Source organism: Dendrobates tinctorius, unplaced genomic scaffold (genome assembly GCF_039654945.1).
Source record: "Dendrobates tinctorius isolate UK_male_01 unplaced genomic scaffold, ASM3965494v1 ptg000102l, whole genome shotgun sequence".
Lineage (NCBI taxonomy): Eukaryota > Metazoa > Chordata > Amphibia > Anura > Dendrobatidae > Dendrobates > Dendrobates tinctorius.
The window spans coordinates 2,879,092-2,893,952 of record NW_027361770.1 but is presented as its reverse complement, the minus strand read 5'-3'; the positions used below and the strand labels follow the sequence as shown (position 1 = coordinate 2,893,952).

Below are 14,861 nucleotides of genomic sequence, written 5' to 3'. Positions count from 1 at the left end.
GACCCCCCCAAGGAACTTATTTAGATGTGTGTTGAGAACTTTGAACCTCCCAGGGCTTCACAGAAGTTCATAACGCCCGGGCGTGAAAATAAAAAAATCATATTTTTTCCACAAACATGATCTTTTAGTCCCCAATTTTTTTATTTTCCCATGGGTAACAGGAGAAATTGGACCCCAAAAGATGTTGTCCAATTTGTCCTGAGTACGCTGATACCCTATATGTGGGAGAAAACTACTGTAAGGGCACATGTCGGGGCTTGGAAGGGAAGTAGTGACGTTTTGGAATGCAGATTTTGATGGAATGGTCTGCGGGTGTCATGTTGCCTTTGGACCTAAACAGTGGAAACCCCCCACAAGTGACCCCATTTTGGAAAATAGACCCCTTAAGGAATTTATCTAGATGTGTGGTGAGAACTTTGAACCCTCAAGGGCTTAACAGAAGTTTATAATGCCCGGGCGTGAAAATAAAAAGATTATATTTTTTCCGCAAACATGATGTTTTAGTCCCCAATTTTTTTATTTTCCCAAGGGTAACAGTAGAAATTGGACCCCAAAAGTTGTACAATTTGTCCTGAGTACGCTGATACCCCATATGTTGGCGAAAACTACTCTATGGGCACACGTCGGGGCTCGGAAAGGAAGTAGTGACATTTTGGAATGCAGACTTTGATGGAATGGTCTGCGGGTGTCATGTCACATTTGGAGAGCCTCTGATGCGCCTAAACTGTTGAAACTCCCCACAAATGACCCAATTTTGAAAACTAGACCCCCACGGAACTTATCCAGATGTGTGATGAGCACTTTGAACCCCCAAGTGCTTCACAGAGGTTTATAACATCCAGGCGTGAAAATAAAAAAATCATATTTTTTTTCCACAAAAATGATATTTTTGCCCCCAATTTTTTATTTTCCTAAGGGTAACAGGAGAAATTGGACCCCAAAAGTTGTTTTTCAATTTTGTACTGAGTAGGCTGATACCCCATATGTGGGAGAAGAACACTGTTTGGGCGCATAGCAGAGCTTGAAGGGAAGGAGCAACGTTTGACTTTTTCAACGCAGAATTGGCTGAAATTGAGATCAGACGCCATGTTGCGTTTGGAGAACACCTGATGTGCCCAAGCAGTGGAACCCCCCAATTCTAACTCCAAACCTAACCCCAATACATCCCTAACCCTAATCTCAGCCCTAACCCTAGCCCTAGCCCTAACCTTAGCCCTAACTCTAATGGGAAAATGGAAATAAATGCATTTTTTTTAATTTTATTATTTTTCTCTAACTAAGGGGATGACAAAAGGGGGGTTTTTATTTACTATATATGGCGGGATTTTATGTTTGGCAGCTGTCATACGCTAAAAGACGCTTTTTATTGTAAAAATAGTTTTTGCATCACCACATTTTGAGAGCTATAATTTTTCCATATTTTGACCCACCGAGTCATGTGAGGTCTTATTTTTTGCGGGACGAGTTGACGTTTTTATTGGTATCATTTTCGGGCACGTGACATTTTTTGATCGCTTTTTATTCCGATTTTTGGGATTCAGAATGAACAAATGCCAGCATTTCAAGAATTTCTTTTAGGGGGTGCGTTTACACCGTTCCACGTGCAGTAAAATTGATAAGGCGGTTTTATTCTACGGGTCAGTGCGATTACAGCGATATCTCATTTATGTTTTTTTATGTTTTGGCGCTTCTTTGCAATAGAAACAATTTTATATAAAAAATAATTACTTTTGCATCGCTTTATTCTGCGAGCTATAACTTTTTTTATTTTTTCACTGATGATGCTGTATCATGGCTCAAGGACAAGGTGCGGGACAAGGTAACGTTTTCAGCGGTACCATGTTTATTTATATCCGTCTTTTTGATTGCGCATTATTGCACTTTTTGTTCGGGGGTATGATAAAGCATTATTTTTTGCTTTGTTTTTTATTTTTTAATGGGTTCGCTAAAGTGGTTGACTAAAGGGACAGTTTTATAGGGCAGGTCGTTACGGACGCTTTGATACTAAATATGTGTACTTTTATTGTTTTGGTTTATTTTATTTCCAACAAATGAATTTATTAAATTATTTTTACACTTTTTTTTTTTTTTAACTTTATCACAATGTCCCAGGGGGGACATAACTGTCATGTCACAGATCGCTGATCTGTCACATCACAGATCGCTGTGACAGATCAGCGATCTGTCACAGGCAGTGCTGCAGGCTTCCTCATGCCGGCGCTTTGCAGGCATGAGGAAGCCAGCTCCCTGCAGGCCCCTGAAGGTCCCCGCCATTTTGGATCCGGGGACCTGCCGATACTTCCCTAAACCCCCGGTACACTGCGATCGTGTTTGATCACAGTGTGCCAGGGGTTAACGTGTCAGGGGCGGTCCGTGACCGCCCCAGACACATAGTGCCAGGTGTCAGCTGTGATAATCAGCTGACACCCGGCCGCGATCAGCGGCGCTCACCACGTGAGCACTGCTGATCGCTATGACATACTATCCGGCCATGGGCATAGGGGCCCGGGTCCCATGGACAGGATAGTACATCAGATGTCAGAAAGGGGTTAAGGAGTATTTATTCACAGATAAGTACTGTTTTTCTTTATGAATGGGCTTATTGTTGTCAATATCTGGTTATTCAAACTAGGGGCATGGTATATATCTAATATCTGAAGTGGCTGTGGTGCCCCTGATAATTTACACTGTGATATGTGAATTTGGCATGTTCAGTGATGCTTTTGATTGCTGTGATAATTTCTGAAAATTTGATACCAGATAAGCCTGTTTTGTTTGCCTATTATTGATTTATCACTTTACTCAATGGGCAGTGTTTATCTAGGTACCTGCTGTGACCATTTATATATACTCCATATACATAACATAGTGGTTTTGGGACAGATCATAATTTGCCTACAAATTTATATTTAATTGGCTCTATTGTATGTGAGTGTTATGCATTTATTTAGACTGTCTGGACTTTCCACCTTTTCTTACATCCATATATGATTTAAATAACATCCCCAAACATGAATGGGGATATAGAGGCATTGACACAGTATTAATTAAAATAATTTTATTCAAACATGTTGAAATAATGACACCTAAACAAGGAGTCCTCATAGGTAAAAAACCGGAGGTATAGAAAAAACAGGAAATCTATAATGTCATGAGATGGTGTGGGGTCACGCGTGCAACAAATATTAAGTGCAGCAGGATAAAGTGCTTTGCACTTAGACAATGGCAGTTGGACAGTGCAGAAGACAGGTAAGGTGCATAAGTTTTTCATACAAACATGTTTCTTGGTTAGTCGTTCTACATTATGCATTGATCATATCAATCTGCTGCTTATTTGTTTTAACTTCTGCTTTCTCACAAATCGCCTGCCCTTTAACACATTCTGTGCACTCTCTCCATATCCACCCCTCCCTTCTCCCCTCTCCCATGTATAACTCTGAGGCTCTACTGACATTTCTTATCCACTCCAAACCATCCAATACCTCCAAGCAGCACTCAAAATATTCATACAAATCATCCCACCACCTGCTCTTTCTGTTTTTTCTCCTTTTACTAGTTGCAGGCGACATCTCCCCCAACCCTGGGCCTCCCTCCATCAGCATACATTACTCTCCTCCAGCTGCATATAGAAACTCTGCTAATCTTATTAACATTCAGTGCATGCCTTCTCCAATCACTTTCCTATGTGCTCTCTGGAATGCACGGTCTGTGTGTAGCAAACTAACTTACATTCACAATTTTTTCCTCTCTAATTCCCTTAACCTTCTGGCTATTACAGAAACCTGGATCCAGCATTCAGACACCACCGCTGCTGCCGCTCTCTCGTTTGGTGGGCTGAAATTTTCACATACCGCAACACCTGAGAACAGAAAGGGTGGAGGTGTTGGTTTGCTCCTTTCATCACAATGCGCTCTGCTCAGACCAGCTCTGTAGGTTTGGTTGCTGCTGCCACCTATGATTCAGTTATGGCAACGCATGCTGGTCAGCAGCGAGCTACTCCAGGGACTAAGTCCTCCTTTCGGTCCACTGAGCATGCCCGTGGGACAATCTCTCATTGGAGATTGGAGGTCACATGCTCAGGTCCTTCTCCAGCTCGGATTGGACCATCAGGAAGGTCAGGAAGGTCCCAGAAGGAAGCTGCTATAAAAGAGCCACATGGCCGCATGTCCATGCGCTACTATAGACTCTGATGCTGTTTTGTGTGTATGATGATGGATGCATGTATCTGATGACTGTCTCTGACTGTCTCGTTAAGACTCCCCTCCCTTTGATACGCATGTTGGTTAGGGATTCAGAGTGAGAGTCAGCGCCAGTGGGTGGCTATGCTCAAGCCACTGTGCTCCCAGCAGTCTACACACACTAGCGTCCGACTGTGCCTCCCTGCTACGGGGACTGTGGTACGGCACCAGGTAGCTGTGACCGCCGTGTGACGCCATGTGCATCTCTAGCGCTTTCCTCCCATCCTTGGTGGTTAGTGGAGTCTGCCAAAACGGCACTGTGTGCACTTGGTGCGATTAAACATAGTATCACCTTTTGCTGGCACCGCAGCCGTGGCGCCGAGCGCTGATGGTCTAGAGGAGCTCTAGTCCGGTGTCTCTAGGTCAGGGCTCTGTGACCCTAATTTGCACTCACTCAGCCGAGCTCTGTGAGTTCACCAGGCTCCGGCGTTTGTTTCAGCGGCTCTGTGGAGTAACAGAGTTCACCTCTATTCCCACGGGGTGAAGATAACCCACATGTAAGCAACCGTTTAGCCACCATCTTGTTCCGTCATTACTCAGCAGCAGGTTCCATCTCTGCATGGTGGACCCCGGGCTGCGAACACACCTCATATCTCCTTTTATATTATTTGGTGCGTTCCGCAGTCCCTAACACTGGGCACTGGGTGACTCTAGTGACTGTAGGGGCAGACATGCAAGGGGCTGATCCACAAGTCTTGGAATGCTCAAGGCTTGAGGGACAAACCTCTGTATCTAATACTTCCTCCACTGCTTCTTGGTCCTCCATCTTCTATAGAGCCTCCACCTCTGCCCTCAACCTTCTCTACAGCCTCCACCTGTACCCTCAACCTCTCCCTTAATGAGCCATGTTTTCCAGCAGTGCAAAGAGAATCCCCCCACCTATGTATTGTGTAGCCAGGGCTCACCGCAATCAGGCAGTGTTAAAATTAATATGCCTTGGAGATTGCAGTCACACAGCTCAAGAGTTATGCATCCCTATTCCAGGCATCTGCATGCTGGAGCACACTTTGAATAGTCTGCACGAGGAGGTGGTGGTCCCAGAGGGAGAGTTGGAAGGAGAGGAGGTATAACAATATCCCTAAGTTCCAGACTATTGTTGCACAGGCGGGTGCCATGAAAGGATGGATTACAGCAATCAAGGGCAGCTCCTGGTAGCAGATAAACTGTTAGTGAAGGTGCAGGAGCTGATGAACAAATTGAGGAGGACGAGGAGAAAGAAGTGATGAACAGGCAACAGTCCGGAGATGATGAGGATAGTGATCCACTCTCTGTTGTATGTGGTAGGCGGGAGGGGATGGAGGAAGCAACCTTCAGTGTTACCCCGCCACCAACACACCATGGATTTGGACCTCATGGAAGTGCCTAACACATGAGCTTCTTTTTGGTGCACTATCTTCAACATGATGCCTGTATTCTTAGGGTTATAAATAGTGCTGACTATTAGGTTATCACTTTGTTAGATGTACGGTAAAAGGTATCATACCCACAAGATTCCTATTTTGCTTCTCTCACTGAGAGCACTTTATACACTTTGTTAGATGCACGATGCAAGAGTAAATGTTGCCGGATGCTTCCCCCTTTGGAATGGAACACACATGCTGGATTATCGAAACATGCTTGTAGTCCATCTTAAGAGTGGTTTTCCCCAAGACAGCAGTGAGACATACAGTGTGCATCCCAGTTCTAGACTTCCAACCCCGGGAACTTCAAGGTATCATCGCAAAAACATTAGCAGCAGCAGCAGTGTAAGTGGCATAAGCAATTTGTGTGAGTCCTTTCAAACATTTTTAGACCAGCCTGTGCACCAGCAGAATACAGTACAAGTCTGACACGGCTGACCCCTGAAAGTGTAGACTGTCTATCTTTCATCAAAATGAATAAGTCATGGATCTCCAATGACTTTTGCAACCCAGCCGCAGACTAGGCAGACTAGGCGATGGTGTTGTTTTTAGTGTCATGCATTGATATTGCGTCATTGCACGGTGTTTGACACCGTTGTCATGGCTTTTGTGCCTGCTGTTGCTACTGCTGCTAATTAGAGTTGAGTGACTTTGGTCGGATCGGGTTTCATGAAAAAAAATTTGTTTCAGATGAAAATGGTCCGACTAGGGCAAAAAAAAGTCGGAGTTTCGTCCAAAACCCGACCCCAATGCAAGTCAATGGGAAATAAAAGTAGGCATTAAGCGGATGACATTCATCCACTCAATGCCGACTTTTATTCCCCATTGACTTGCATTGGGGTCGGGTTTTGAACGAAACTCCGACTTTTTTGCCCTAGTCGGACCAGTTTCATCTGAAACAAATTTTTTTTCATGAAACCCGATCTGACCAAAGTCGCTCAACTCTACTGCTAATGTTGCAAACAATTTTTTAAAATGTGGAGACTCCAAGTTGGGTCTCCATCTGGTGAGTTTCCTATAGTGGAAGGTGTGTCAGAGGGCCATCATATTATTTCTGCTCTATGGAAATTGATGCCACTTTTAGGGGTGTGTGACAACAATTTTTGGAAATGTGGAGAATCCAAGTTGGGTCTCTATCATGTGTGTTGCCTGTAGCAGTAGGGCTCCCAGACAGGCAGGCCTGCCCTTAATTTCACTCAACTACCTGTGTTACCATACTTACATTTTCCTACTTATTGTACTCTATGAAACTGATGTTTGTGCCATCTGAGTGTGGGTGTAAAATAAAAAAAAGCTGTTGCATGAGGTATTAGGACTCCCAGAAAAGAGGGCTAAATGCTGGGCTGGACCCTAATACCTCATTCATGGCCCATGGCTGACTGCTTCTGTGCCATTGTAAAATGTTCTACTGTGGGTCAATTGATTAGCAAACTACCTGTATTACTTTCCTTATATTTTTCTACCAATAGTTCTCTATGAAATTGATGTTTGTGCAATCGGAGTGTGGCTGAAAAAAAAAGCTTTTGCGTGAGGTATTAACCAACAGTTTATAATTTAAACTTAAATTCAAAGCTCTAAATGCTGGGCCCCAGACCCTGATACCTCATGCATGCCCTATGACTGACTGCTGCTGTTCCATTAGCTAATTTCTATGGTGGGTCAATTGATGCCACATTTCAAAGTATCTGCCCCTAATTTTAGCTCTTTGAGAAGCTTTGTGTTACCTCTTAATGTGTTGTCTATACGTTTGGCTTCGCCTCCCATTGAATTAAATGGGGTTTGGGTACTTTTGCCGAACTGTTCAGCGAGCAAAACAAAACTAAACCTAGAAAGGCTCATTCATCTCTATTGGTAAGTCACTGTGTTACTTGTACACTTACACAATACACTGTACCCTGTACAGAGCTTATGTGTATAATTTCACTGGTGGTAATGTTAGTGTAAATAATATTGTGTTTTTTTAGTGATCAGTATTGTAGTATTCGGTCACTATGTGATGGTAATAGGTGGTATAGTCATGATGAGGTATTATTTGGTCACTATGTGGTGGTAATATATGCTCTGATCATGGTTTGGAGATATTTATCCCTTGTATGTTATTATTATTTATAATTATAGCGCCATTTATTCCATGGTGCTTTACATGTGAAAAGGAGTATACATAATAAAAAAACAACAACAATAATCTTAAACAGTACAAGTCACGACTGGTACAGGAGGAGAGAGGGCTCACAATCATCAAGGGATGGAGAAGGAGGGAAGGAAGAGCTGGTCTTGTAGCGGTTTGGTGGTTACTGCAGGTTATAGGAATTATGGAGGCATGTATGGGGCATCATTTGGTCACTGTGGGGTGGTAACTTGTGATTTGATTAAAATGTTGCAGTATTTCTCCCTTGCATGTGGCAAGGGAAAAGGGTTCCTGAGCCAAAATGTGATCGACCCATGGTGCAGGGCCTGGTGCACAAAATTTTATCATACCAGGGACCTGATGAGCAGAAACAAAAGAGGTAGGGGCAAAACTGGGTCCTTCTGCTTACCAGGCATCTAACGCCAGTAAGGGCAGTAGTGCCCTGATGGCAGTCCTAGTAATTACGTTTGATAGTTAATAGTTATACAGATTAGTTGTTGTCAGTATAAATACATTTGACAATTTTATTTTGTTTTTATTTTACAGGCAGTTTATGTTACTTCTACTTTCCCATACATTGTTCTGACAATATTCTTAATTCGTGGCTTCACATTGCCGGGTGCCACTGACGGATTACAATACCTTTTCACTCCTGACGTAAGTTTGTAATCTTTATAATAAAATGCTAATTAACACAATGATCAATGATCAATATCAAACCTAAACACCTAAAAGCGAGATGTAATGTGAAAAATCAATTCAGAAAAATCATATTGTTCCATACAGTCAAAGCTGAAAGTGTTGACAATCTTGAAAATGTTCCAGAAAATAAAGTATTTCTCTACAGAAAATTATTGCAATTACACAAGTTCTGTTATACATATATTTATTTCCTTTGTATGTATTGGAAAAACACAAAAGAATGGCGAAAGCCAAGCCTGGCATATCAGAGTGAGGTTACATTTAATCAGCGCATGCTCCTCTGGGAAATATTTTCTGAGAGGAAGAAGACTAGAATTCTAGTGCTAGCTCTCACAACCTGCAATCCTAAAAGTCAATACTCTTTAACAAGCCTTACAATTTGTTAGGATTGCTATTTCCAATAGGTGGCATTAGAGTTCTAGTCATCTTCCTTTCCGAAGAAACAATTGGCATGTGTGAATTTCTGAAAATCATGTTTCAGAACCCCCAATGGAAAATTCCCTATAGTAAGGCAGGTGGAGACAATGTGGACGCTGTCTAGTCTGTGATCATATAATGTCCGTCTTATTGAAAGCACGATTGACCACTTCTGGTGTCGCCGTCCTGTATGAGGATACCAGAAGTAGAGTCACACCTGCAGGGGATCATCTATGAGGTAAATATGAAAAGCTTTTTTTTCTCTTCCTCTCTTTATAAAATGAATTAAATGGGTGAAAGAGAGATGGAAGGAGACTGCAAGTGATGGGGTACTGCAAATTATGAAGTGTAGGAGGGACTGCAAATTATGAAGTTGGGGGAGGTGTCTGCAAATTATTAATTGGGGGAGGGGGCCAGCAAATGATGAAGTTGGAGAAGGGGCACCGCAAATGATGAAGTTAGGGGAGAGGTCTGCAAATTATTAATTGGAGGGGGACAACAAAGGGTAAAGTTGAGGGATGGGCACAAATGATGAAGTTGGGGGAGTGGAAGGCAAATGATGAGGTGAGGGGGATAGGGGACTGCAAATGATGAAGTGAGTGGGGTGCGGGGGGATGGTAAATAATGAAGTGAGGTGGGAAGAGGACTGCAAATGATGAAGTGAAGGGGGAAGGGGACTGCAAATGATGAAGTGGGAGGCCAAATGATGAAGTGAGTAAGGGGAGGTGGACTGCAAATGAAGTGGGGGAGGGGGACTGCAAATGATGAAGTGAGGGATGAGGGAACTGCAAATGATGAAGTTGGGGCTAGGAGGACTGCAAATGATGAAGTCGGGGCTAGGGAGACTGCAAATGATGACATTGGGGGGATGACTGCAAATGATGAAGTTGGGTGGAGGGGCCTGCAAATTATTAATTGAAGGAAGGGCAAGCAAATGATGAAGTTAGAGAAGGGGCACTGCAAATGATGAAGTTAGGGGAGGGGTCTGCAAATTATTAATTGGAGGGGGACAGCAAAAAATGAAGTTGGGGTAGGGGCATCACAAATGATGAAGTTGGAGGAGTGGAGGGCAAATGATGAAGTGAGAGGGGAAGGTGACTGCAAATAATGAAGTGAGTGGGATGCGGGGGGAATGTAAATAATGAAGTGAGGTGGGAAAAGGACTGCAAATGATGAAGTGAGTGGTAGGACTGCAAATGAAGTGAGTGAGGGGAGGTGGACTGCAAATGATGAAGTGGGGGAGAGGGACTGCAAATAAAGAAGTTGGGTGGAGGGGGACTGCAAATGATGAAGTTGTGAGGTGGGTGACTGCAAATGATGACATTGGGGGGAGGATGACTGCAAATGATGAAGTTGGGTGGATGGGGGCTGCGAATGATGAAGTGAGTGGAGGGAGGGGGGGCTGCAAATGAAGTGAGAGGCAGGAGGGCAGCTGCAAATGATGAAGTGAGGGAGGAAGAAGACTGCAAATTATGAAGTGAGGGGGGAAGGGGACTGCAAATGCTGAAGTGAGGGAAGGGGACTACACATGATGAAGTGGGCGGGGTAGTGGGACTGCAAACTATGAAGTGAGAGAGGAAGGGGGAACTGCAAATGATGAACTGAAGGTGGGGGTGGGAAGAGCAAGTGATGAATTGAAGGTGGAGTGTGGGAAGAGCAAATGATGACTTGGGGACTAGGGAAAGAGCAAATGATTATGAATTTTGAGAATGGGGAGTAGATGATGATGTATTGAAACTGGTGGATGGGGACAGTAAATGAAATGAGGGTAAGTGACAACAAATCATGATGAATTGGGGTGGGGCAGCAAATAATAATTTGAGGTTGGCTGAGAGGTAATGATGTATTGAATGTGGGGGAGAGAAGTTGATAATGAATAGAGGGTGCATGTGGGAGAGAGAGAAGACATGACATAATGAATTAGGGCATGTAAATATAATGGATCAGGGAAGCAGGAGGTACACAGTGGGGGCCGATGAGGATGCAGTGACTGGTATTGAATTGGGGGAAAGAGTACAGAGACTAATTAATTTATATATTAGGTAGGGAATGTGGCTATTTATAGTTAGTGGGGGCACAGTGGTGGATTACAATTTATATTTGGACTGGTGGGTTGCTTAATAACTAGTGTTGAGCATTCCGATACCACAAATATCGGGTATCGGCCGATATTCGCGGTATCGGAATTCCGATACTGAGTTCCGAAACTTTTTGCATATCGAATATCGGAATCGGAAGTTCCCATAATGCTATGAGCCAGTTTGATTTGATTCAGCCAATGAGGAATCCTCAGAAGTGTGGGCACATCCTGTTAGGAATGTAGGCATGTTAACTAATGGCATGGCTGTGATTGGCTGCTGAAATGATGTCATGATGCACTTTAAAAGCCGCTGCCACCATTTAGGGTTCACTCTGCTGTGAATTCAGTTAGGGACAGGCTGCTGTTCAAGACTCTGAGGGACAGTTAGAGATAGCGATTTGCTAAATAATATTGTGCTTTACCCAGGCTACATTATCAATCACTGTAGCTTTCTTTTGCCTTGCAGCACTGTTCACAGCTGTCTGCAAGGTCTGTGTGAGTGCAGCTCACGCTATAGTGTGTCCTGCAGCCACTTCTGGTTGTAGGCCGCTCAGCGTGCGTCACTGCCTCATACATATTTTTGTTATATTGCTGCTCATTGTTTATTAATTCTCCTATTAGTGTGCATCCATCCGTATCCATCTACATTGGTTGCAAACACTATAGGAGTAGACAGCGGAGCCTTTCTGCAGCCTTTCAGTGCTAGTGCCCAGTTCTCTGCATTGTTCACGGCTGTCTGTGAGGTCTGTGTGTGAGTGCAGCTCACTTTGTAGTGTGTTCTGCAGCCACCTCTGGTTATAGTCCGCTCAGCGTGCGTCACTGCCTCATTCATAGTCCTTTTTTTGTTTTATTGCAGCTCATTTTTCCTTATTTTTTTTCTCCTATTAGTGTGCTTCCATCCGTATCCATCTACATTGGTTGGTTGCAAACACTATATAGGAGTAGATAGAGGAGCCTTTTTGCTGGCTTGTGCCCTGCAACCGCAGCCAGATTAGTATTAGCCTATTTTTTAGAGCCTCATCTATTGCATTGTAGGTTACCTTCCTGCATTGTAATAGCTCCAAAAAGTTTGTGATACTATCGCTTTCACATCTTTGGTCACATCCTTTTTGTTTTATTTAAAAAAACACGTAAATAAAGTTCACCAAACACTCCACTTGACAGTTGTGTAGGCCACATTAGCTCATATTAAAGTGTAGTCCACACACTTTATAAAATTAGTGTTTCTTATACCTGTTAGCAGCTGTTCAGGAATAAGCACACTAAGCCCCCCCTTTGTACTTTTCTGCCTATCTTTATCAGTCTACCAAGATGAAGAAGGCACGTGGGCGTGGGGTTTCAGCAGGGAGAGGACGTGGGGATTCTGTGCCTGCTGCGTGCACCAGTGACTCAGCATCCCCCAGTTTTACCAGGCAACAGTCCTTTATGCGCAGCTTTGAAGGACCTCGCCGTAACCCACTGCTGCGGGACGAACAAATTGAAGCCGTTGTCGGATGGATGGCAGCTAACGCATCGACTTCAATTACTTCCACATCCTCTCAGGGCCAGAGCACTGAAGAGCAACCATCTGTCACCTCACCACCTGCCAAATTGCCCATGCAGTCAGAGAACCCTGGACAGGAGCCATCTCATTCTCTACTTCTGTTCTCTGAATCTGTTGGCTTGGAAAGATGGGCCAGCCAAGCAGCATTCTAGAATGTGAAGAAGAGGGAGTATGCAGTGATGCGCAACTGCTTTGTCCCTCTGAATCTGAAGAGGCGGGTGGGCCAGTGCCTATGGTCAGCACACCTCAGTACGCATCAGATGATGAGACTCAGGTGCCACTTTCTGGTGCGTACGGTGCTGGCGAGACTACCCAGGAGAAGCAGGTGTTTGAAGAGGGGAGTGTAGATGATGAGGTCCTTGACCCATCATGGCGTGAGGAACAGGAAGGTGGTGGGAGCAGCTCTGAGGAAGAGATTCCCTGAATGGCCAAAACAGGAGGGAGAGGGAGGGGGCAGACTTGGTTGCCTGTAGCCTCCACTTCGTCACCCATTAGGAGCATTCCTCTTCCAAAACCCAAAACGGGCGCTCCCAGGACTTGCAGTTCGTGATCCTTTTTTGACACAGTTGCAGATGACATTTGCTTTGTCAAATGCAAGCTGTGTAATCATAAAGTCAAAAGAGGGAAAAGTGTCAGCAACCTCAATACCACAAATATGTGGAAACATGTGCGGACCAAGCACGTGGTGGAGTTACAAAGACACACTGAAGACATAGGCCAACCTACAGCACCACCTACCACCTCTTCAGCTCGTGTTGTAGCCTCTTCCTCCAGCTCACATACAGCTGGTTCGGCTTCCTCATGGGATCGCCATGGAAGAACCTCTGCCACTGTTGTCCAGAAACCCAGTGACATTCCACCCACAGCACCACGTTCCCTGTCATCCTCACACTCCCAGGCCACTCTACAGCTATCGGTAGCACAGGCATGGGAGAAAAGGCGGCCATACTCGGCAAACCATCCCCGAGCACAGGCTCTTAATGCTGGCATTGCAAACCTACTGGCCCTTGAAATGCTCTCATTCAGGCTGGTGGAGACTGACACCTTCCGTAACTTCATGGCATTGGCAGTCCCACAATACACCATGCCCAGCCGCTTTTATTTCAGCAGGCAAGCCGTCCCTGCCCTGCAAAAGCATGTGGAGGGAAAAATTAAACATACGCTAATAAACGCCGTCAGTAGCAAGGTCCACCTGACCACCGATGCGTGGACCAGTAACCATGGACAGGGAGGATACCTTTCCCTCACTGCCCATTGGGTCAATATTGTGGAGCCGGGTACAGATCTTGAGAGTGGCGCTGTACGTGTTCTGCCAACTCCAAGGATTGCAGGAATCCAGTCTGCACACATTGACTCCTCCTCATACTCCAGTTCCTAAGAATCAGCGCTGCAGGAGTCTGTTACGACCTATATGAGCACAGCCGTGGCCAAACGTCAACAGGCCATACTGAAATTAATTTCTTTGGGGAATCGAAGCCACACAGCACAGGAGCTCTGGAATGCCATTAAGCAGGAGAGCGACGTGTGGTTTGTGCCAGCGAATCTCCAGCCTGGCTTGGTAGTGTGTGACAATGGCCAAAATCTGGTGGCAGCTGTGGGCCTAGGCAACCTCACTCACATCCCATGTCTGATACATGTGCTCAACTTGGTTGTGCAGAGCTTTCTGAGGGACTATCTGGATCTTGATGCACTGCTGCACAAGGTCCGCATAGAGTGTGCTCGCTTGCGGCATTCCAGCATAGCAAGATCCTGCATTGCAGCTCTGCAGCGCCGATTCCGCCTTCCGGAACATCGCATCATATGTGACCTACCCACCAGGTGGAATTCAACTTTACATATGTTGGAGCGGTTGTGTGAGCAGCAGGCAGCAGTAATGGAGTACCAGCTGCATCAGGCGCAAACAAGTCGCACTGTGTGCCGGTCACACTTCAGCACCACTGAGTGGGCCTCTATGAAACACATCTGCCACGTTTTGCGTGCCTTCGATGATTCCACGCGGATGGCGAATGTAGATGATGCACTAGTCAGCATGACTGTCCCCCTTATCTGCCTGCTTCAAAAAACACTGCAAGCACTAAGGGAGGAGGTTTTGGAAGAGGTGGAGGATGAGGAGTCACAAATGCCATCTGCTTCTGGACAGTCTGCGCAATGTGGTTCCTCACAAAGGCCTAGGCAGGGGACACTTTGTGAGGAGGATGAGGAGGAGTCAATGGAGGAGGAAGACATCTCTCCATAGGAGGGAAGTACACAATGCTCTAGTAGTCAGTATGTACAGCGAGGGTGGGGTGATGCAGAGCAGGCAGAGATGACGCCTCAAGCAGGGGACAGCGTTTCTTGGGCAGTTGGGAGTCTG

General features: G+C 45.0%; 1 protein-coding gene across 1 annotated transcript in view; it reads left to right on the top strand.

The window, feature by feature from the left end:
- The window catches only part of LOC141099802 (sodium-dependent neutral amino acid transporter B(0)AT3-like), a 1,161,745-nt gene that overhangs the window by 531,430 nt on the left and 615,454 nt on the right, over nucleotides 1-14,861 (top strand). Inside the window, exon 6 of the mRNA XM_073587870.1 lies at nucleotides 8,313-8,423. Within this exon, the coding sequence (XP_073443971.1) occupies nucleotides 8,313-8,423 (111 nt within the window). The remainder of the gene's footprint in view (nucleotides 1-8,312; nucleotides 8,424-14,861) is intronic.